Genomic DNA, 25,519 nt, shown 5'->3' with positions numbered 1-25,519 from the left:
AGTTATGTAATAAGTAAGGGTTCAATAAAGTTATGTAAATATTAAATTTATATAATGAAAGGTATACGAAATAAAAATACAAGAATTTAAAATAATTTCCTATAATCCTAAGATCCGCTATCAAATCGAGTGTTTTAATTAAGTTATCTTTAAATTTTGTTATATTGTCGCTGAGCTGCTCAATGGACTTATCTCTAACGATAAATTCATTGTATAGTCTACTACCGGGGTATTATGGAGGAATGATCACCGACATTGGTCCTATGGGTTGGGTGAGTAAAAGGTGAATTAAGATACCGCGGAGTACCGGATGGATATTTGACTCAAAAGATCTGTGTTATTTGTAATACCGTTTAAAAGTTTGAATAAAAATACCATATCGTGCATTTCCCGTCTATCTATCAGTGAGTTTAATTTGAAAATATTAGCCGCATTGTTTGATGTAAAGGGGTGATGCCTAATATCATTCTAGAACATGTCATTGAGCTACCTACGAAAAGTCTTTCAGGATCCAGTCTACTGGTTGATGTAGCTCGCAGAGTTCGAGGGGATGAGCCAGTAGGAGCCTGTTGTTACACCACGGAGTGTGGTGACACCGTCATGGAAGACCTCAGACGTGTCTACAGCTGAGCTGGTCTGTCCCATATCAGGCCGCAGCTTCGTTATCCGGACTTCCTGGACTTACCATACGGTTGTAGATAATTTAATTACTTTACACGTTATATTGTGAGCAAAATCTTAGTAAGTGAATTTAAACTCAGTATAAACCAGATAATTTAACTGTAGTAAACTTTATGCTAATAATTTAGATTGTCAATGCAACGCCTTCAGTATATCTTAATATTATGTAAAGGTCACATACGTTTAGAGTAGTTTACATTATTTTTAGGCATGTAATTTTAATTTCTTTATTTACCTACAACTTTTCCATTATGACCTAAGACAAGCTTTAGTCTCTTATTTCAGATTACTCTGGCGCCCAACGATTCTTAATACTTAAAATAATAAACTATTACATTAGAAGAGATCTAATAAATACTAGACAATCCTAGGAGCCCAGTGAAGCATACAAAAGAAAACCCAATACCTATAATGTTAATATAAGTAGATGTTGAAACATTTTCATACAGTTAACACTCAAGGGATGAACAACGATATTGCACCATAATAATATTACCTAATACGACTCGCTCTTCTGCCTTGATAATTCCGCTAAACTTTTATTAATATAACTTTTTACAATATAAGCCAAAATATGCTTTTAAATAAATTATTAAAACTCGGTGTGCACAGTGATCTGTATAGATGGTTGAAGTCTTACAATAGCAATCGTTTTCAGGCTGTAGCTTTGAAAGGAGTCACCTAAGGGTTTAGTTACGCGACGTCTGATGTCCCACAAGGATCACATTTAGGTCCCATACTTTTCACCTTGTATCTGTGTGACATGGAAAAGATTTTACAAATTCTGAACATCTTTTATACGCTGACAATACTAAAATTTTTAAAAAGATAACTGATGTCCGAGACTGTTTGACTTTGCAATTGGATCTAGATAAATTTTATCGGTACTGCGAAGAAAATAAATTGATCCTGAACACTGACAAATGTTATACTATTTCATTTACGCGTAAAAACTCTCCAGTGTCGCATACTTACACTTTGGGTGGAAAACAAATAAATCGCGTAGATCACATCCGTGATCTTGGCATATTCTTAGACTCCAAATTAAACTTCAACTTGCATATTGATCATATTGTTAACAAAGCCTTCAAACAACTAGGTTTTATATTGAGAGTTTCTCGCCCTTTGCAAAATGAAGCACCCTTTAAGATCATTTATTTTTCTTTCGTGCGTAGCATCTTGGAATTTGGGTCGGTTGTTTGGAATCCTTGCTACAATACACATATAGACCGTGTTCAAAAAGTACAGAACAAATTTTTAAAAAACCTAGAGCATCGTACTGGAAACTTCTTTACAGATTACCAATCCTCTGCTACAAGTTTCAATATTGCCCCACGTAAAGAGAGAAGGGTTTATTTTGATATGATATACCTTTTCTTTTTTTTGCCTCCTTTCTAAATTAAACATCCGAGTACCCTCACGTATTGCTCTTCGATCTCAACTTAGTTTTACTTCTTTATTTGTCATTTACAAATTATAGTAAAAACAGTTTCTGTCGACGTGCCTTAGACATTTAGAACTCTTTATTTTGTGATGTTGATATATTTCATTTATCCTTAAATGAGTTTAAAACAGAATTGGTGAAGTTCTAATAATCTTTCTTTCATATTATGTTTCGTTTTTATATGTATCAAAACGTGTAAGTATTTTTGTTGCTAGCTTTTTCTAAGATCAAACATTTTGTATGTTGTATTGTATTTTATATTATAACGTGTAATAATATTTGTAAATCCTATATAACTAATTCATTACGGCAAATGGTTGTAATCTTTGTTTTCATTATTCTTAGTATTATGGCTATTATCTTTGGCTAACTTTTTTGTACATAAAACAATTTATATCCTTTCGTGTAATATAATATGAACCCTTCACAAGTTAATTAATAGTATCGGCAAATTATGTAAACTTGTTATGTTCATTTTTCGGTTTATGTAAATCGGTCTAACATAAGTATTTTAGTTGCTAGCTTTTTCTAGCCTACACAATTTATGATTTCTGTTAAAAAATGTGGAACTCTAGGTCTATATGTTTTCATATATTTATTGTCATATTTGTTTAAACTGTATGTTTCCCAAATAAAAGAAAAAAAAACTATTGCTAAAGTGACAACAAATACATTTTTATTTAGTCTACAAAATACCAAAACCCTAACATAGAATACATTGTCACCCTGTTATAATATATAACTACAGCTAACGCCGAGTGTAGACTCGCTCAGATCTCGTTCAAAAAATAATTACGTGCGGCTATCTTTGATCTGCGCGTTTAATTAATTGCTTTAATTAAATATTTCAAGTGATATTTATTATTCGCACGAAGTATTAAAGGCTCTTTTTTTATGGAATAGGAGGACAAACGAGGGTCACCTGTTGTTAAGTGATCACCGCCGCCCACAATCTCTTGCAACACCAGAGGAATCACAGGAGGTGTACGCGCTTTTTTTGAAGGTACCCATGTCGTATTGTCCCGGAAATTCCGCACAAGGAAGTTTATTCCACAGCTTTGTAGTACGTGGAAGAAAGCTCCTTGTAAACTGCACTGTGGAGGACGGCCACACATTCAGATGGTGGGGATGATATCCTGACTTGTGGCATGTCGTGCGAAGGTGGAATTCGGCGGCAGGAATCAGGTTAAACAGCTCTTCAGAACACTCCCCGTGATAAATGCGGTAGAAGACACACAATGAAGCGACGTCTCTACGCAACGCCAAGTGATCCAGCCGTTGACAGAGCACTGGGTCCCCGACAATTCGAGCTGCTCTGCGTTGCACGCGGTCAAATGGATCGAGCTGATACTGGGGTGCGCCAGACCAGAGATGACAGCAATACTCTATGTGTGGCCGGACCTGCGCATTGTACAGCGCTAGAGTGTGGGCCGGCTTGAAGTATTGCCGTGCTCTATTAATGACGCCCAGTTTCTTTGAAGCCAATTTGGCTTTGCCCTCCAGATGGCCACGAAATTGGCAATCGCTCGAGATTTCGAGACCCAGTATTCCGATACTAGGCGAGGCTTTTAGGGAGGTGTTGTCGAAGAGCGGTGATACGACAAATGGCGTTGTTTTGGTGGTAAACGCGCAAACTTCAGTCTTCTGGGGGTTAAATTGGACAAGGTTCAATTTACCCCATTCCGCGACCTTCTCAAGAGAGGACTCGATAGAAGACACAAGTTTCTCCCGGCACTGGTCGACGATTTCCCGAGAGAGACCTGCATGGCCCGTGTATACGGCATCACCAGTGCTGTCGTCTACACAGCAATGAATGTTGGAGGTGTCCAACATATCATTGATATGCAGAAGAAACAGCGTAGGTGATAGCACACAGCCTTGGGGCTCTCCAGCATTCACGGGCTTCGGGTTCGAGCAATGTCCGTCGACATCGAGCTGTATGCTGCGCCCAGTGAGGAAGCTGGAGGTCCACTTGCACAAGCTCTCGGGAAGCCCAAATGATGGAAGTTTTGAGAGGAGCGCCTTGTGCCATATACGATCAAAGGCCTTCGCTATATCCAGGCTAACTGCCAGGCCTTCCCCCTTGCTTTCAATAGCCGCAGCCCATCTTTGTGTTTTTTGCATGGTCACTATAAATATTTCTTTTAAATAGACTGGATCTACTATAGTACTATATACTACTATAGTAGATCCAGTATATAATGAAAGACAAAAATACCTTGCGAAAAGCTTACCAATGGGCTAAATTATGGTCGGAAAGAAAGAAAGAAAAATGTTTATTTGTGACGCTTTAGTACAGTACGTCTAAATAATAAAGACTTAAAAATTTGATCTTATAAAATAAAACTTAAAAAAAAATTCAGGAATATTTTTTTCTACACGCCACAAAGTGGTCGAAACCAGTGTTTGTTTGTATGAAAACCAATTAAACAAATAAAAAGAAACTTACACGTAATTAATTAATTTATATTAAATACCAAAGTGTATCTCTAGTGGTCTAATTTAGACTTTAGATTTAGTACGGGTTTACTCTGTGGGCCCATGTGAAGCTGTGACTATGTGTTAATATCTTGACTGTCAATTTTGATAAAGGGTAAAACTTATTCAATTTGGTCAACTACGTAAATAGTAGAGCTCTTTTCACTCTTTCCAAATAGAGTATTTTACAATGGCTGTAATATACATAACAAATTAATTTGTAAGGTGCTGCATCCAATATATGAGTCATGTTTAAATAATATACGCTATTTTATAAAAGTAATAAAGAACAAACTGTATGAATATAAATTATCGTATATGGGATGCATCAACCTTTAGAGCTCGAATTAATTGTTTGTGTATTTCATGCTTCGTGAGCATGATGGTCGTGATTACTGTCACAATTAGTAAATGCATTTAATAAATACAATGATTTATTAAGAATAACAGGTCGACCTGGCACCACAAGCAGTAGCCGTTCACGGGCCATGTTCATGGACCTGCCATCGTTCCCCTCGCACATATTTGAGGGACGGAGACGATCCGGCACACGACGCAACGCAAGCAATGCAATTCAGTGAGCATGACGAACCATGTTATAGCATGCCTACGTATGATTACCAAAAAATGTAAAAAAAATAATGCTCACAAAGCATGCCCACAAATGATTCTGTATAATGCAGAAGTTACTTCATCCTTCCCCGATGGTTCGGTACTAATACACCAATCTACTCTCTTTTCTTCAGCACACGATGACAGCCTCCTGGAGGTTCTTCTTTCCCTTATTCATACCATCATATCGAAAAACACTCTTAGTATACCCTCCAACGTTGCCCACACACTATCTCAAATTTTATCCCTTAGTAACAATCATGGCCCTAGTGTCCATTGTGCAATGGAACACCAGAAGCCTACGTCCTCCACCTTAAAATCTCCTCCTTATAACTTCAGACAGGTTTATTGTAAGCACACCACGCAGTTCCCCACAGTGTAAGGCAGAGCAGATTTTGTAAAGCATTCTGAGAGCGGGTACACTGCGGTACAGTACGCATGTGTTTTGTCTGTCTTGCTCTATATTTAAAAAATAAAAAATATAATCACATTGAATGTGATTCTTGTAAGAGAATAAGTTTGGAATAGTATTTGTATTATGATATAGCTCGAGGTGATGATGGCGTGCCGTAATCATCAAACATCAACTCTTTCAAATGTGAAAAAATAAAACTTACTGTAGTTTGAATTGTTTATTTTGAAAATTCGAGTTAACATTAGTTAGTTATAAATTCATTCTAGCGTAAGATCTAAACAATCGAGTCACGCCCCCCCAATACACCCTCGCCAATAAATAGTATATAACTAGTGTTTATATGAATAATATCAAATCTATGTTACATAAGATCACTGCTTGCTCGCTTCAATTATTGCTATTGTGAGGCTCGCGCGCACACCGCCGGAAACCCGAACTCCAATAATTATTGAGTTTGTTTGTGAACCTGATAACTACAGCAGCATTTCCAGCAGTGTGCTCGCGAGTGAACCGACCCGGCGGCCCAGCACTCCGCCATCGACTATATATACATTCAGACTTTAGATTCAATATAATACAGTCAATAACTTACTATAGATAAACTTTAAATATCAAAATATGACGTGTCACACTTGCGATGCCATTAGGCGAAGTTACACAAGGAGAGATGCGATGAGAGCGGCAAGTACTGGCTCTGCAATCATTTGTACATAGTGTTAACAAAACGTGTTTGTCTTCGCCTCCCAAAACCAATTATCACCCCATAAACTTTTCTCGGCTACTGCGTCATACTAAAGTTCTTCTGAGATATGAGATTTTAAAAACACTTAAAATATTTTTGTCTGGCCTCGAAAATACAATGCATATTCATTGAATATTCTATTTATCTTCGGCAGATATCGAATTAGATCACATATTTTTGATATTAATCAAATATGTGTGATTAAATTCTGAAAATATAAAGTGAAAAATATAAAAGACTGCACAATATAGGTAAAGAAACGAAATATAGGTATAGAGTGTGACATCCGTATCCGTACAGAGCGGTTTGTACGAGACTCAACTACAAGCCAACTCAACAATCGCAAATATCAACTAAGCAATGCTTAGATAAGTCAAGACAAGTCTGTATAGATAAACATAAATAAACTAGTGTATAGTGTCACCAACGAGAATTGCTTAAATGCTGCGAGTTCTAACTGTACTGTTGAGAGATTGCGCGGAGAATTCTGGCAGAACCCAATATTTTACTATTTATGGCTGTTTATGTACAAAAAACTCTTTTTGTGCAAACGACGCATTACGCACGGCCATTAGACGCTCGACTCGCAGTCGTTGTTACAAGATAATGTAATAATACATAATTCAAAATTGCAAAATATATTTACATTTCTTCAAAATTTACAATTACAAGTAGACGAGTGACTAGAAACAATTACGCCCGATAGCGACACACGACACAATGGAGCGAGCCGTGTACACTGTACAAGATGTATTTATTAAATAATTTAATACAAACATTTACAAAAAATATTTTTTTTTTCGTAGAAATAATCAATCTGAAAAATTAAGAACTATTTTGAAATTAGTTTTCACAATATCTATATATCATTACATAATATTATATTAAACAACAACCAATTCACGAGGTTCAATTAAATAATATTTAGATCAAAGGCGATGAACACCTACAACCATCTGCGCTGTTTGCCGTTCCTTCTGGTTTCCTAGAAGAACGGTGCCGACAACACACTGATGTGGTGTTGAATAACGGTACTAAGTGTACAGTTAACAAAATATTTTGGACTCCTAGAGGGTGGTCATTTAACGGTAACGATATGTGTTCAATAGCGGTGCATTATGTATTGTAATTGGTTAGGTTATGTTAATGTCGTAAGTATTGAAAAATACAAAGAAGATAGCTATTGGGGGAGACATAATACAAAAGGTCGGGGAAAAGTATTTCGTAAATAGTATGTATGATATGTTTGTATCTCTGTACTATTTGTATCTGGCTGGTTTTGAACATTAAAAAAGTTACTTCAAACAAAAGATTTTTTTTCTTTTATTTTCGCGTTTTCAATCCAGTGGTTTTGATGTCAAATATGCATCTTGCTCTGGTCTTCTGTTTTGAATAAAATGGTCATCAGTTTGGAAAAGTGCAGAAAGTTACAATAAAGCACATCAGTAGTTGCGACATAATTAAAAAGCTGGGAATGGACCATCAAACAGTTTGATGTGAAATAATGCTTGGTACACAAAATAGGTTGATTGGTGCTACACGAGCTCACTGCAAGAAACCTGATGATGATCTAATAAAAGCAAACATTTGTGAAGAGGATTGAAAGTGGGAATATTGATAACTGGTGATGAAAGTGAGTGAATGGTATTGTTCATTATGAGCTCTTAACACCGGCCACAAACATCGATACGTAGCTCCACTGCTAACAAGTGATGAGATTAAAGCTAAAAGTTGAGAAAAAGCGGCCGGAAGTAATGAAATTAGAGGATGTAGTATTTCATCGCATTAACGCTAGACCATACATATCTTTAGCCACTGAGCACTTTCTTCTGTTTCGGTCTTCTCAGAAATCTTGAGGCAGTTCCATGTTAAGCATTAAGCTGTCTTATCCATGTTGAAACCACTTGCACGTTATTTCAATCAGAAGCACTTTATTACAAAATTTTCTATATCAAGTGGATTATTATATTATCATCATCACTAGCTACAAGATGGCAAAAATTCATGTCACAAAATGTCACGTACATACTGTAGTTAAAAGTAAGTAGGTGTATTTTAACAAATGTCTTGAGCTTTCATATAAAATGCGAAAACACAATTTCCGTGTTCTATTTTTATATTCAAGTACTAGCTGACCCAGCATACGTTGCATTTAAATAAAATTAATTTAAAATTAACAAGAAACAATGAAAAAAAATTGGGTTAAATGAATAGATGTTGGTCGATTCTGAGACCTACCCGATATGGACCCAATATTTCATACAAATTTTCGGCACCGCTATTGTAGGAAATCAAAGCTGTCGGGACTACAAGTTGCCACCAAACTCTCGCTGCTAGCGACTGTTCTCGGCGTACATACTTCTGTTTGAGTTCTATACTTGTGTTATATTACCCACATACATAATTCGTTTCGTTCACTTTGTTTAATAAATGCACGATAATATACCAAATATATGACATTATCGTCAGAGAGAGAGATCAGTATTTGAAATGCATAATGATGATGACAATAAGACAGGAAATAATAATTTAGGTTAGAGATTACAATATAAAAAGTGGAGACTGTTACAAAAATGATTGTGTATGGACGGATATATTATAAAAAGAAATTAATATAGCGGAGGCAAATAAATATAATTACTTATAAGCATTAATTACTTATTTTATTGTTAGAATTGCCAAGTGCCAAATACTTAAAAATTTTCATAATCGTTACAATTAACCGGTAATCATACCAATATATTTCGTTAAGAATATTTACTTATTCTTAAATATATCAGAGCTAAAGCGAAACGTTAGTAAAATATAAAGGTACCCTGAGATAACATCAAGTGTTTCATATGTGTGCATAGCTTACGGTACAATATCGGAGTAGGGTTGAGCGGTGCGATGGCTGGTCGTGACGGTGGCTGGTCGCAGACGCGGGGCGAGAGGCTGGTACTCCTTTCCGGACCGCGGCCGCAAGGTGCTGGTGGTCGGCCGAAGGACGCTGCACTCAAACATCGGATCAACATTCTAATAACGAGTATGTTTAACCTAAGCCGTACTTAATTAACTAGGAGCTGTTTTCTCAGTATGTATATACATAATATGTTTATCAGGACTGACGTAACAATAAATAAATCTTAATAATTATCAAAAGCAATTATATTTTATAAAACACATTACATTTTATAAAACAGTGAAATCTGACATGACTGACAACTGGATGCTCGACAGATAAAGCGGAGGAGCTCCAAACTTTGACATTGTATCGGTAGATGGTACCAACATTATAACGAGTAACACAGAGCGACATGTTAGGACTCTGGCAGTACGTGAACACTTGCCGTCTGCCGACTGCTGATAATGACAACTTTATTTGCATTGCCCACTCATATCCGCATTTCATTGCCACAACGACCGCGTGTATTTTGTTGTACACTGTATTCTTTAACCGGTTCAACACAACTCCACCTGTTCAACTTGTCCATGTTGTTCTAAGGTGCTACCGACAATTAATCAAAATTCAAACTTGCCTACAGGCTGCCAAGAAAAAACGAAATATCTCCAAAACAAATGGCGACCTCTAAGAAGTTCGTTACAAAAGCTCCGCCCAAATCCAAGAACAAGGAAACGCCTTCCCACAATCAGTTCAAGAGACTTCTTGACGGTGTTGTCGAAGCAAATTCAAATTCAAATAGTTTATTCCTCAAAATAGGATAACTGCATCACTTTTTGAAGTCAAGAAAATATACAAATAATAGAATAATACAGTCCTACTGCTTATAAATTAAAATAGTATGCAGACCTTGAAATTATTTACATTGCCTTAATCCCATGCACTTTTATCTGTAATATAATCTTTAATACAATTAATAAGAAGCTCTTTTTAAAAGTATCTGTTTAACAAATATTTTAAACTTTTTTAGTTGTAGTTTGCAAATTTCTTCAGGGATTTTATTATAAAAACGGACACATTGTCCCCTGAATGATTTGTCTATTTTCGTTAGCCTTGTGTGAATCAGAGCAAGATTATGTTTATTTCTAGTGTTGCAGTTATGAATGTCACTGTTTTTTTTAAAACGATCTTTATTTTTATGCACAAATATTAAGTTTTCAAATATGTATTGACATGGTACTGTTAATATGTTGATCTCCTTAAATTTATCTCTCAACGAATATCTACTGGACAGATTGTAGATTGCTCGAACAGCTCTTTTCTGCAGCACAAAAATCGTTTGAATATCACTAACGTGTCCTTACAGTAATATACAGTAAGACATTACAGTTTGGAAATAACTAAAATATGCGACACGTGCCGTGTCTTCGTTTGTGAGCTGGCGAATTTTCCTTACAGCAAATGCTGCAGAACTAAGTCTATTCGCCAAAAAGGCATATGTGGACGCCATTGGAGTTTTGCGTCTAAAGTAATACCCAAAAAAACTGTGGTGTCTACAAGTTCCAAGTACTCCCCATTCACAAGTACACTTGAATTCACCTGACTGACATTTGGGGTTATGAATTTATTACATTTAGTTTTCTTACTATTCAAAAGCAAATTATTAGCATTGAACCAATGAACAATTTTGGACAAAGCATTGTTTACATCATCCAAGACGTCACGTCTTTTAATCTTAAATAAAAGGGATGTGTCATCAGCGAATAAAACAATTTCATGATTATCCTTAACAACATATGGCAAATCATTTAAATAGATCAAAAATAGAAACGGACCAAGAATTGAACCCTGTGGGACACCCATTTTTATGGTTGATCCAAGGGCGCGCTTTCCATTAATATCAACAGTCTGAATTCTATTTTCTAAATAAGAACTAATAAGTGCCAGCGCATTGTTTCTGGTGCCATAGTGTTGTAATTTCCTGATAAGAGTCTCGTGTTGGACGCAATCGAATGCCTCAGATCATAGATCACAAAAAACACCGAGATAGATATGATGAATTAGCTCAACACCCGCATCAGTTGTTGAGCGACCTTTCATAAATCCAAACTGTTTACACGTCAGCAAAGTACTAAAGTGTGTCTGCATTTGATTTAAAATAAGTTTTTCAAAAATTTTACTGCAAACAGGCAATACTGATATAATTCTAAAATTTGAGGGATCACTAGTATTACCTGATTTTAAAACAGGTAGGCCTTCGCACGACACACCACAAGTTAGGATATCATCCTCACCATCTGGATGTGTGGCGGTCCTCCACAGTGCGGTTTTCAAGGAGCTTTCTTCCACGTACTACAAAGCTGTAGAATGAGCTTCCTTGTGCGGACGATACAACATGAGTACCTTCAAAAAAAGCGCGTACAACTTCCTTAAAGTCCGGCAACGCTCCTGTGATTCCTCTGGTGTTGCAAGAGATTGTGGGCGGCGGTGATCACTTAACAACAGGTGACCCGTTCGCTCGTTTGTCCTCCTATTCCATAAAAAAAAGGGTATTGTCTTACTGTATTTCATCAGATCAGGAAAGGTACCACAATCAATACATTTATTAAATATTATTGCTAATTGTGGAGCTATCACAGAGATTATAGTTTTAATTAAACTGACAGAATGGCCCCAGAGGTCAACTGTGTTTTTTTAATTTTAAAGAGTTAAATACTTTAACGACCTCAGTATAGTGCACATATTGAAATTTAAAATATTTAGAACATTCTTCGATATTTTCTTCAACACAGTTTCAGCTTGAAGAGGTGAAGAATTTAGGAACTCAGTTGTTGAGATTGGGATATTCAAAAAGATATTGTCAAATAATGGAGCTATTTCAGTTTCTGATTTAACCGTTTTCCCGTTATATGTGACAATAGTGAGTCTTATGTGATTTAGACTTTCCTGTCTCAGCATGCTCCATGTGGTTTTTATTTTATCATTGCTATTCTTCGTCTTTTCACTTAAAAAACGAGATTTAGCTGTTCTACATACTATTTTAAATATTTTTTAACATAAGTAATGAATTTAACGCTTGTGTTAAATTTTTTCTCACTATATAATTCATACAGTCGTTTTCTACTTCTATGGATGCCCACAGTAGCCCAGTCACTTAAGCATGGCCTTTTCTTTATAAAAATCAAGAAGCAAGTTCAGATCTATTTTAGCATACCAGCAAGAAGAAGAAACCTAACAATACTTCACAAATAACCATAGAACTAGTGTGTGTTCGGACTACCTACCATATCTGTATATGTACCGGCACTATGAAATTTTAGTACTGCTACCGTGTGGCACGGACATGATAATATTTAATAAAATCAAATACCCGTCCAACTGCGCTGTACAAATGAACGTTATAAGCCTCGTAACAAGTCTGCAGGCACTCGGTGCTTTAGTGTGCACAGAATCACCCCACCTGGGCATACACCAAGAAAAATAGATATAAACCTGTCCATTGCTGTAACTGCCGACAAGACCACCCAGTAAATTATGTAATGTAGTAGAGTCAAATATATTTACTGTCTTGAGACTAGACGTGAAACACAATGTAGGGCTATAGCTACTGAAGTATCACAAACAAAGGTAACATCGAACACATGGGCCCGAATTGCAAAATCCGGTACCAGAAACACTTTACTACAATAACCTGAACATCCTCTCACGAGGCTCCTAATAGGTGCTTACACTGGAAAGATTCCTCAAGATCAAGAATTAATTGAAATGATTGAAATCCTTTAACAATTTTAGCTAGAAAGCAACTCAAGTGCAACACGTTCATGGAGTTGGTGATACTCATAATAACCAAGCTGGGATACTATGTGCAGTCACCACGAACTAGGTATACTCTATCGGAACGCCTATAGTATTTACAGGAAGCAGACTTTGCTGTCAGTGAATTAACCTCCTGAGAACTACAATTATTTATTTTCGGGAATTTAATTAATATTTTTTATAAAATTATCTGTATCGAATTAAGAGGTGAGTAAATATTCTCAAAATATTCTTCTGACTTGTCACTATAAATATTACTTTTAATTATAGAGATTATCAACCTTTAGAGCTTGAGCAAACAATGAGTTTGTGTAAGGATACTTCGTGAACTGTCACAATTATTAATTGCATCCAACAAATACAATGTATAATACAACAATACAATTAACTATAACACGTCGACCTGGCACCACAAGCAGCACCCGTTCACGAGTTGACGCATGAACCAGCCATCTTTCCCTTCGCACATATTTGAAGCAAGGAGACGAACCGGCACACGACGCCGGCGCAGGCAATGCCATTTAATGAGCATGACGAATCATATTATAGCATACATACATTTAATATAAACTGTCACTATAAGAGAAAAAGAAAAAGAATTAATAAAACTACTTATACTTAAATAATTTAAACTTAAATAACCTAGACCCTTTTTTTATTATTAGCATCACCAAACGGGATACACTCTGAAAATTGTATAAAACAGAAAAATATGTTAACATGTATAACATGCTTATAAATGTGTTCTACGAGTAGATTTTATATAAAACTAAACACAATAACTTAAGCTATAGATAAACATAATTCAACCTCACAGTCCCCTAGTCAATAATCCTTTTTAAGTCTTTTTCTAGCAGAAGTCTTCAGAACCTAGGGACTGACGGGTTGAATATGTCTACCTTCTGACAGACTTCATTATACAGAGAACAAATGCGATATAAACTAGAATGTTGACCATAATTTGTTCGTGTTGTGGGTAGACTGAACGTTTTCCTATTTATAATACGGCTGCAATGTCGTGGGACAGCCAAGATAATTTTACTAAATAATAGAGGACTGTCTATGTGGCCATAAAACAGTTTGTCTAAAAAGACAAGGTCTGAAACTTTCCTACGCTGTACAAGAGGCGTCGTGTCAAAATGTGCAAGTCTAGATCCGTAGCAGTCTTACTGACGACAAATATTATTTGAATATGAGAGATGATTGTAAAAATTTGGACAGTACCTGTCCTAAACTCTTAATATGAACTATGTAAGAAGGATTCCACACTGGGCTGCAATACTCTAAAAGATCGGTTTGTAATATGATTGTATCTTCTGTAGATCGAATTTCTCGATAAATTTTTAAGTCGTCTGCAAACATTTGAAATTTGGATTTTAATTTATTTGTTAGATCGTTCACAAGGACCACGAAAAAAAGGGGACCTAAATGGGAGACCTGTGGAACCCCTGATGGAACGGTTCTTGTGATTGATGTAAAGCCACGGATCTTTACAATCTGGGAACAGTTCTGCAAATAGAATTCACACCATCGCAGTAGAGAGCCATATATTCCTGCATGACTAAGTTTTTCTATTTTTTTTTATGGAATAGGACGACAAACGAGCGTACGGGTCACCTGGTGTTAAGTGATCACCACCGCCAACATTCTCTTGCAACACCAGACGATTCACAAGAGCTTTGCAGGCCTTTGAGGAAGATGTACGCATTTTTTATGAGCAGTTCGTGGTCACCCACATCGAAGGCCTTTGATAAATCAGTGCAAATATGAAAATACTTAATCATCAATTATAAAAAATAGGAAGGAACAACTCTGGCACGCAACGACAAGCTCCTTTAATAAGAGTGATTTAAGGTTTTATGAAAAAACGTTCCGAACGTAAGTTGAGAATTGGTGGTATATTATTGTTATTCCAACATTTTGTCGCTCTATGCCTGAAACTCTATAATGAGGGCACAACTGTGGCACGATAAAAATCGAGTCAATATGTAAAGTGAAATTAAAAATAAAAAACACCTTAAAACTAAGCCAAAAGTGAAAAATCGTTTAAAGTTAATAAAGTTTTTACCACGACATTATAAAGTACTGTAACAAGGAGTTCATATCCGCATATAAGAACTCATTGTTCTGTGGTTGGCCGTCAAGCTAAAGAATTAGATTTGAATATAGACGCGGACGAGACGACAGTCGAATAAGTCAGATGAGAATAGAAATGAAGTAAAACAAGAACGGTCAGCCCTCGGCTTATATTTTATAAATAGTAATGTAATGTTAAAGAAATAATAGAAGAATATATACATTCAAAGAAGAAACAATGTTTTATTAAACTAAGATCCCACGTGTGAGGAAGGACTCACGCGTTACAGTACTAAATGATAAACCAGTGAATAAGAAAATTTTTGCATTTTTCAAATGGCATAAATTGTGCATCAAAAGCAGCGGATTTTAAGAGAATTAAACAAGAGTGACCAGATTCATTACGTGATCATAAAATAAAAATAATAAAAATAAAAAGCCTTTTTGTTTGCTCCTATGAACTAAGTAACATTTTGTTTAGTGGATTAGTAATTATAATGAAATAAAGTAATTTTTGTTAGTATTTATTAGTTATTTGATTTCATTCATATGAACCCCCGTGCGGGTGTAGGCCTCCTCCAGGTTGTGCCATTTAACCCTATCTTGTGCCAATCCGAGCCAGTGTTTGCCTGCGGTCTCGCGTATGTCATCTGACGACCTAGTTTGCGCTTTCCACTTCCTGGTCCTTTCCACTCTGTGACCATTTTCGTCCAACGCCCATCCTCAAGTCTCGCTACATGACCGGCCCACTTCCATTTTAGTCTTCTGATATGTTGTATAGCATCTCTAACTTTGGTACGTTTCCGAATTTCTTCATTTCTGATCCTGTCTTTAAGTTTTATCCCTAGGAGACTTCTCTCCATCGCTCTTTGGCATACCGACAGTATATTTGCGTTAGCTTCTGTTAAAGACCAGGTCTGGCTACCATAGGTTAGTGTAGGTAGAATGATAGAGTCCATGAGTCTCCGTTTGTGAACAATAGGTAGCTTATATTTAAGAAGATTTTTCAGGGACCAGTATCGTTTCCACGCCAGCGCCATTCGTCTATCTATTTCCTCCGAGTCAATCTCTCTGAACGAAACCAGTTTGCCTAAATATATGTACTCTTCAACGTACTCTATTACTTCGCCTTCGACGCTGAGAGTAGGTTTAGTGTGGTTTGTAATGATTTTTGTTTTGTCAAAATTTATTTCGAGACCGACCTTCTCGCTGTGCTGATGTAGTGCTGTCAGCATGTCTTGTAGGTCTCTAGCGGTATTACTTAGAAGAACCAGGTCGTCTGCGAATCTTAAATGGGTTAGCCTTTTATTTCTGATATTGATGCCTCCCCTTTTCCACGTGATCATAGTGTAATAAAATACTTTAACCAGTACACCGGTGACGATGTGCTTTATACTATAAAGGCATAAAAGGCATTTATTTTCTCAAAATTGATTCCTTTAGAATTCTTTTTGATGTCATTTCTTATACTACTAGATACTACTACCGCTAATATGCTTACAAGTGCAGACTAAGTAATATTGAGCTACATAGCCTAAAAGTGTTATTGCTACATTTATTCCTATTCAAAAACTTTCCGATTATTTAAACGCTTACGAAACAACTAGCGCCATCTATGAATGATCTTTAACATCACGATAATTAAACGACAACCATGGAGGAAATGAAAAACATGTTGGAAAATCTGTAGAAGGAAATCAAACAACCAAAATTTATATGAGCAAAATGAAAGACGATATAGAGACAACTTTTAACAATAATATTAATACTAAGTTTAGAAAATTAGAAATAAAAAATGAATATTTAGAAAAAAGCTGGATGAGCTTACTATAAAAATTAACACTTTTGAAAGATATATAAGGCGCAAAAATTTTATTATCTTTGTTGTGGACGAACGAGAAAAACATACCATGGCTTATAAGAAATAATAATAGACATTATAAATAAATACTTTGGCTTACAATATGAAACTTGTATAGAGGCAGTTGGAAAAATTGGGAAAAAAGGTGAAAAGATCAGACCTGTTATTATTACATTTAGGACAATGGGACAAAAATAATATCCAGCAAACTAAAAAGTGCCTCACTAACTCACCTTATTATATAGAACAAGACCTTCCTTTAGAGATTTTGAACAAACGCAAAAACTTACAACACAATATATCACCTAGTAATAATTGTGTGTAAATGTTACAGATGAAAATTTATTTTTATCTTTTCGTTTTTTATTTTCATTATTGTATTTGTACCATGAATTATAGTTACTTTGTTTTTTTTCTAAAAGGGGGGGAATAGTGTAGGGACACACGTATGCAAATATGCTTAAGGCAGCATTTTGTTTATGTATGCGTGTCCACACTGTGTTCCCATTATATTTTATTTTATATTCAGTAGCGGTCTGTAACTCATGTAGTTTGGTTCATTTATAATAATTAAGGCAATTAAGTAATATACATATTGAAGAAGCTTTATTGAATTTTATTGGAGACAACACTTCCGCCTGTTAATAGGACCCTACTCTACATATAATTATACATATTTTTCTTATTTTTATATTATTATGTTAGTTAAGGAAATAAAAAGGCTTTATTATTATTATAACTGAAGCTACCTGTGAATGCTGCTGTTTTGTAATTTGGTATACATATATAACTATAAGCCTTTATTACACAGAAATCTAGTAATGCACCAGTACACCATTCCAATTTATTATATAGATAACTTCGTTTTTGTGTTTTTATAAGACCAAAAACCAGTGTTGCCAGATGCAGTTCCCGACGAAGTACCAAAGATTTTCTTTTTCATTGCAATATTATGGAGTCGTTTAATTTTGTTTATGTTGACAATTATCAACGTAATAATAATAAATAATATTGTATCAAGTAGGTCGATATCAAAAGATACTAACGATTATGAATGCATCAATCATTTTATGTATATTCTGTAACATAATCTTATTTCAATTACGAGGTGGATTCAATTATTTCGACAAAGTTTTTGCTTACCGCATCGTTACCGGAGTGTCGCTGGAAGAATGCGATGAGGTAACAGAGAGCGTCTCGATGTAGTCCGACATGTCTGACGTGCCGCTCGACGTGCTGCGGCTGTCGGCGGCCCCTGCGGACATAGAGCGGTCACTGACGCGTCCGACCGCGAGCACACGCCGCGGGTCGCGGTCCTTACCTGGCGGCGGCCGGGGGCTCAGCAGCGGCACCTCCGCCTCGGCCGAGCAACACTTGTGCGTGTCGGGCGGCGGGCTGCGGCCGGCGGTGGACGAGCGCGCGCGCCGGTGCGGCGCGCCGTGCGGCGAGGCTGCGGCGCGCCGCGCGGTGCGATAGCGGCGGCGGGCGGCGGCCGTGGTGGCAGGCAGCTCGAAGTGAGCGGGCCCTGGGGCGCCCTCGCCGCGCAGCGACCAACTCGATACTCCCGAATCGTTGGAACTGGACGAGTCCCTGTTCCCGCCGGCCGTCGCGGAGTTGCCTATAGTTTTAGACGCCTCCGAGCTATCCGCATCGGAATGTTTACCGTTCTGGCAGTCACACGTGGCCATTGTGAGAGGCCCCGAGTCCCGCAGAGTCTCTATCGATGATGAGGACCCACGGCTTCCGATACTGCCTTCGAACTCCTTCACGTCTTCGAGGAATCGTGACGAGTCTGCCGAGCTAGACCTCTTTCTGTACTCGGCTCGCTCGTGAGCCACTCTGATATCCGTATCTCCAGGAGAAGAAAGATTCGCTTGGGAACCACACAGAGTCGGGTTGCTCGCTGATTTCTCATCCAATAGTCGACTTATTGCGATTTTGGCGGGAGTTTTCAAAGTTTGAATAGCAAATCCTCCGATGGGTGACATGGGCGTATACCCAGAAAGGGTAGAACTTTCTAAATTAAGCTTATTATTTTCTCTCGATTTGGGTTCCATCAATAGATATTCATCGAGGCCGGAGTGGTGGGATCTGTTTTTAGATTTTTCTTGAGGATGGCCACATTTAAGACATGTAGTGTCTTTGTTTAACGTTTTGAATGCTAAAACTGGATTTAATGTAGCACTTAACGCATCTAGTTCCATTTGTGTGACTCCTGCCTTTTTTAGAAGGTCTTTGGCGTTTTCGTAATGCTCTAACGATAAAGCAAAATTTAAATTTTCGTAATTAGCTAACGGACCATCATCTATTTCAGTACTTTGTGAATCTAAGCTCCGGTTAAAATTTTCACTCGAGGATGTGTAATATTTTTGATGCGATTTTCCCCTAGTTTTCCGTGAAAGATCGATTGTAGCGTATAAAGCATTCTTTTCCACAGCAATTGGTATTTTATTTTCTTTATTTGATTTAGAGTTATCCTTATTCTCTGCATTTTTATTGCAATATGGCAATCTGATCCAATTATTTGCCCAATCAGAAACTTTTTGACATGGACAATTAGATTGTTCAAAAGATTCATCTGTATCTACAATCATTGGTTGCCTTGGTTTTTTACCAAACTTCAGTAAACATCCACAAGGCTTTTTTAAAACAATTGTATTTGTTGTGGAGCTTTTAGTCATCTTGAATAAATCACTATTTAAACATTCTTTCAATCTTCTTGGTGTATCATAATACTCACCGTCACCCTGCGAAAATGGAATACTTTTATTATGGTACCATGCAAAAAAATCATAAATTTATTCAATGCCAACACTTAAATTATACAAAACAGCACAAATTAATTTACCTCTGCTGATGGTATTTTTGGCACATCATAGTTTTCATAAGGACCCACTTTAGACAAATTTTCTTGTATCGACGACAGTTGTGAGTGGCTGAATGATCTAATAGGTAAGGGCAAAGGTGGTTTTATGTTAAGTTTCAAGTTTAATTTATTTGATTTCGGTGGACGTTCAGGGGGTTCAATGATTTGGCAACTACATATTTGTTCATTGTTTTTCACTATTGCTGATTGATCTCTGTCGCGATTCAATCTTCCTAATTCATCACTGTTACTTTCATCTACTTCTTCCATTGTCCAAGCTGGACTAAAAGGTTTAGCTCCAGGGGTCAGTACGGCCGTAGATGACCTAGATAAAGCACCTAACTTGGACATACAACTCATACATCGCTCCAACAATACATTACTGGTTCCATTCCATGATACGTTACTGCCTTCCATCATTTCATTCACTGATGCAGTATCGCCAAGACCCATCTCATCATAGTTTGTTCTTTCTGCGGAAGGCCAATAAGGTGATATTTCACCTGCATTTCCTATACATGGGTCTTCGTACAGACGCAAGTCAGTTGGTGGCAATGACCGATCAATTGAATTTATCTCTGATCTATCTGATCTATGTGCCTTCTGCGACTTTGGACTTTCAAAACCTAAAAGAAAAAATATTGGAATTCAAATAAAAATTCTGATTCGGTAAATGAAAAATTTTCATGCACTCACCATCACTTTTCTTGTATGTGAACTGTCTACGTTTAGGGGAAAGTTGTCCTCGCGAAGCAAGATCGAAGTCTTTAGCAATATCAGCGGCCTGATCTGTCACTAGTATATGAAGGCCTTCACCCTTGCCACAATGGGAGCCACCTTCGAAACAAAACCGTCCGTCCACAACGCCGTATCGCCTACAATAAAAAAATATCTCTCTTGACCAAACTAAGATACAAAACATAAGACATAAACCTATCAATATGTAGCACATATAAATAGTAGTATGTTATTAATATTAAAGGACATGGTTTGCATAAGATGTGTATTAAATTAAATTTTTATTAAGTTATTTTATACTTTTCAGTTATTGAAGTCGGTTTTTTTATACGAAGTTATTATTTTTCTACATTTTAGTGTCAGTTAATAATAATAATATTCTTAGAAACACAATAAAATTTTCAAGACGTGACGTCACCTCTCCCCACTTGCAGCTGACAGACCGCTATATAAGCGATAGCAGAACAGTTGGTGACGATTACTTCGTTTGTCATCGGACTGTGAACATCTCAACGCAACTCTGCCTGTTTTCGTATTGATTGTTTGTAGTGAGTAATTATTTAAATTGTGTTGACAGTGACAGGTGGACAGGGTGAAGACGTTTATAAAAGGCGACGACTCCCTAGCGTCGACACATTTTCGCTGCAACCGTTAACTAGTTAAGACGTTACTCTGCCCGATTTCTATCCGAATATTAGTCATTGTGTTGTTTGAAATTTATTCTTAGAAGCTTAAAAACCCTTTTTGATCTTATTTGCTAATTATATTATATAATCAAACTGAATGAAAACTCCAAAAAATATTGTCAAAAAAACAATTACAACATCCACGTAAACAAAAATTTTCATAAAAATCTTCATAAAATGAAAACAACTGGGCCAAACTAAGTAAAATTTTTATGGGACTAAATGACATCTATTCTGCATCGAACTAAAGAAAAATTACGTTACTCACCGTATTCGGTGTACATACATAAAAAAAAATATCGATCTAATCGAGAACCTCTTTCTTTTTGAAGTGGGTTAAAAACCATTTCAATAATTATTAGGACGACAAACCTTTTGATGATTAATAAAAGTAAATTCATTCAATAATTATTTTTCAGTAAAAATTTAAAGAATAAATTCTCATATTGTACTTAATATAATTGCCGTAATAGTAAATAATAACGACGTAGTTTCATAAAACATTGATGAAATTAAATAACTAGCCTTAATAATCACGACCCAGAAAAAATAGTTGAAGTAATATGTGATTTAACTAAAAGAAGGAAAGTCGCCATTTTACCACAATATTTATATTATTCCCACTAGTATGATCAAAGCCTAAACAAGAAATAACTTTAAATTGATCCTTAAAAATCAACATCCATCCACCGATTTAATCGAAATCAAAGTAGCATTATCAGAATAAGGTGATGAAAGCGTTAATATCCGGAACATTAAACAAAGATAAAGGAAAAAAGCTGCCAATGTTTATTATTAAATTAGAACAAAGAGTCAAGAGTCTCATAAATTGTAAAGTAACGTTCAAACCTCCCCGACTTAAGCGTGTAATATCAACAATAAAAATAATAAAATTAAATGAAATCTGATTATTTCAGACCGTTGGCCCATAAATGTTAGCTTTCTTAGAAACTATGTTAGTACATATTTCACATTGCATAATTGAATTAAATTAAATTCAATTAATTTATTTTAATTGAATTTAAATCAATTTCATTTAAATACTTGCCACGACATACTGGGGCACTACCTATGTGTAAATGTGTGTGTATCCAATGTCTCAGTAATCAGTATGGGTCAGTCAGTCTTATCAACAACCACACTCAACATGGTACCCCTCACCCAGCGTATGAGTGATGCGACTCGTTTTTATATTACTGAAAATATAAAAGTCGTCTGTGTGTGCGTTCACAAACATCGTTGATGCGCTACAGTGACGGGGGTACCCCAACATCACTCTGAATGCGTTATTGTATTGGATTCGGGGAGCATTGTATGTCTTCTGTGTACACTTATCCCACAGGCTGCACGTGTATAACGTTTGACAAAACGCTTAAAAAAGCGTGACCTTAACGTTTAATGTACATCATGCGAACCTGCGAGCCAACACATTATATCAGACCGCAATGACTCTCCTTTCTCTTTCCATGTCTAGGTCATCCTTCAAATCCTTGGCAATAATATTGCGAAGGTATTTGAATTGCGACACTATTTGTAGTCCCACTCCTTCCAGTGTAACTGGCGAAACATGAGCTGGTTGTTGTGAGCTCGCCCGAAATTAGTTCACTCTTCTTCACATTGTATAACAGACCGTGCGTCTTTGCATAAGACTCACAAACTGCCAGCAGCCTCCGAAGTGTACTTATTGATGGACTAAACAGCCATGTCGTCTGCATAACTAATACGTTTATACAATGACTGTCACTAGAGCAGCCGACCATGGTTACGCCGGGCTCTACAATGAGCTGATTCATGTTAAGATTGATGAGCGCTAGAGATGTGCATTGTTCCATGTGACCTGGTTAGTCTGATGTACATACCAACATTTAAAAATATTAACTACTTCCTGTGCCACGACAGCCTCAATTAATTTAGACCATAGGATGTCGTATCTAACCAGGTCAAATGCATTCGACAGGTCAAGGTCAAAGCCGCGTACACGGAGGTAGTCCTGTCTGTAGTGACTGACGGTATACTTAACCGCCAGGATCGCACTTTCCGAACATAATATATATACCTAGTCTTGCCATAAATTTTGAAACAAAGCAATAAAAATTATATTGCAAATAACAATTTTTACTTTTACAGTGTGTTACTTTAATACATAAATATGAAACACTTTAAAATATAAAGAGCTTATTCGAAGTGATCTCCAAGGGCTGCAATACAGTCCTTTAAACATTGTGGCCAGTTATCAATAGATGCAGGCACTATTTCCATGGGAAAATTCTGCACTGCCAATCGTACGGATTGTTTTAGGGACTCCAAAGTAACATGGCGTTTAGAGCAAACCGCACTCTCTAAAACTGACCATAAATCGTAAGAAGATAAGAAACGGATAAAGATCGGAACTAGATGACGGCCAGTCTTCAGCTCTGATGAAGTCCGAAACGTTCGTTTCCAACCAAGACTGCGTAGACCGAGTTTTATGACATGGCACCGAGTATTGCTGGAAGGACCATTCTTGGTTATTGAACATGGTGTTGTTAAGGGGCTTCACTACCTTCTCAAGAATGATATCTTGATACACTTGTGCCGATGTTTTGATAACTTTTTCAAAACAGTATGGCTCAGTCATTCTTTCATAGCTACGGGTATATATATATATATACCCAGTCGAAACCCAAATTAAGCATCAAGAAAAAAGTTATTTAGAGAGAGACAATATGCACACATAAAAGCTTATTGTCATAGAAAAATAGAAAGTGTATAAAATTTGCATGAGAGATGAACTTGTATCAATAGAATACCCACGAAGCAACCAGTAATGCTGGCCTTTATTCATTCTTAGATACAGTAGCACACCGCTGGCACCGGCGTCACATGTCCTCCACTCACCGCAGGTGTGGTATCTCCCAGACGTCCTCCACTCACCGCAGGTGTGGTATCTCCCACACGTCCTCCACTCACCGCAGGTGTGGTATCTCCCAGACGTCCTCCACTCACCGCAGGTGTGGTATCTCCCACACGTCCTCCACTCACCGCAGGTGTGGTATCTCCCAGACGTCCTCCACTCACCGCAAGTGTGGTATTTACCAGACGTCCTCCACTCACCGCAGGTGTGGTATTTACCAGACGTCCTCCACTCACCACAGGTGTGGTATCTCCCAGACGTCCTCCACTCACCGCAGCTGTGGTATCTCCCACACGTCCTCCACCCACCGCAGGTGTGGTATCTCCCAGACGTCCTCCACTCACCGCAGGTGTGGTATCTCCCACACGTCCTCCACTCACCGCAGGTGTGGTATCTCCCAGACGTCCTCCACTCACCGCAAGTGTGGTATTTACCAGACGTCCTCCACTCACCGCAGGTGTGGTATCTCCCAGACGTCCTCCACTCACCGCAGGTGTGGTATCTCCCACACGTCCTCCACTCACCGCAGGTGTGGTATCTCCCAGACGTCCTCCACTCACCGCAGATGTGGTATTTACCAGACGTCCTCCACTCACCGCAGGTGTGGTATCTCCCAGACGTCCTCCACTCACCGCAGGTGTGGTATCTCCCAGACTTCCTCCACTCACCGCAGGTGTGGTATCTCCCAGACGTCCTCCACTCACCAAAGGTGTGGTATCTCCCAGACGTCCTCCACTCACCGCATGTGTGGTATCTCCCAGACGTCCTCCACTCACCGCAGGTGTGGTATCTCCCAGACGTCCTCCACTCACCGCAGGTGTGGTATCTCCCAGACGTCCTCCACTCACCGCAGGTGTGGTATCTCCCAGACGTCCTCCACTCACCGCAGGTGTGGTATCTCCCAGACGTCCTCCACTCACCGCAGGTGTGGTATCCCCCAGACGTCCTCCACTCACCGCAGGTGTGGTATCTCCCAGAGGGCCAGCAGCCGAGGCGGCACCCCTGACGTCAGCGCCACCCGCCGCTCCCAGAGGTGGAGTCGAGCTGGACCAGCCGGCACCCGCTTGCTGACACCCGTGCCACCTCCCACCAGCACCAGGTACTGCCGACCTTCACCCAGGTGCCCGCTCACCTTTACCTGCGAAAGTTACTACATATAAAACGGATTGAACGATTGCAATCTACGTGCACTCCGCAGAACTATTTCATATTATGTGGAATAACCGAATGCAACAAAATAAAAAAAACAAACCAGCAATAAGTGACAAAAAGTTAAAACATTCCCGAGGGTCTACTCTCTTTCTCCGTATCGAAACTTCTTAAACAAACG

At 37.7% G+C, this 25,519-nt stretch overlaps 1 protein-coding gene across 1 annotated transcript; it reads right to left on the bottom strand.

Annotated features, from left to right (window-relative positions):
• Positions 1–516: 516 nt before the first annotated feature.
• LOC126973845 (uncharacterized) lies at positions 517–24,188 on the bottom strand. The gene is made up of 5 exons (XM_050821187.1): positions 24,174–24,188; positions 20,569–20,747; positions 19,855–20,498; positions 18,328–19,753; positions 517–680 (listed from the first exon to the last, which is right to left on the bottom strand). Exons 3-5 carry the CDS (start codon positions 20,323–20,325, stop codon positions 517–519), a joined length of 2,061 nt encoding a protein of 686 aa, XP_050677144.1. The 5' UTR covers positions 20,326–20,498; positions 20,569–20,747; positions 24,174–24,188.
• Between the last annotated feature and the right edge of the window lie 1,331 nt (positions 24,189–25,519).

The sequence above is a fragment of the Leptidea sinapis genome, chromosome 30 (genome assembly GCF_905404315.1).
Source record: "Leptidea sinapis chromosome 30, ilLepSina1.1, whole genome shotgun sequence".
Lineage (NCBI taxonomy): Eukaryota > Metazoa > Arthropoda > Insecta > Lepidoptera > Pieridae > Leptidea > Leptidea sinapis.
Note: the sequence above shows the minus strand (reverse complement) of the source record. Positions and strands in the feature narration are given on the sequence as shown.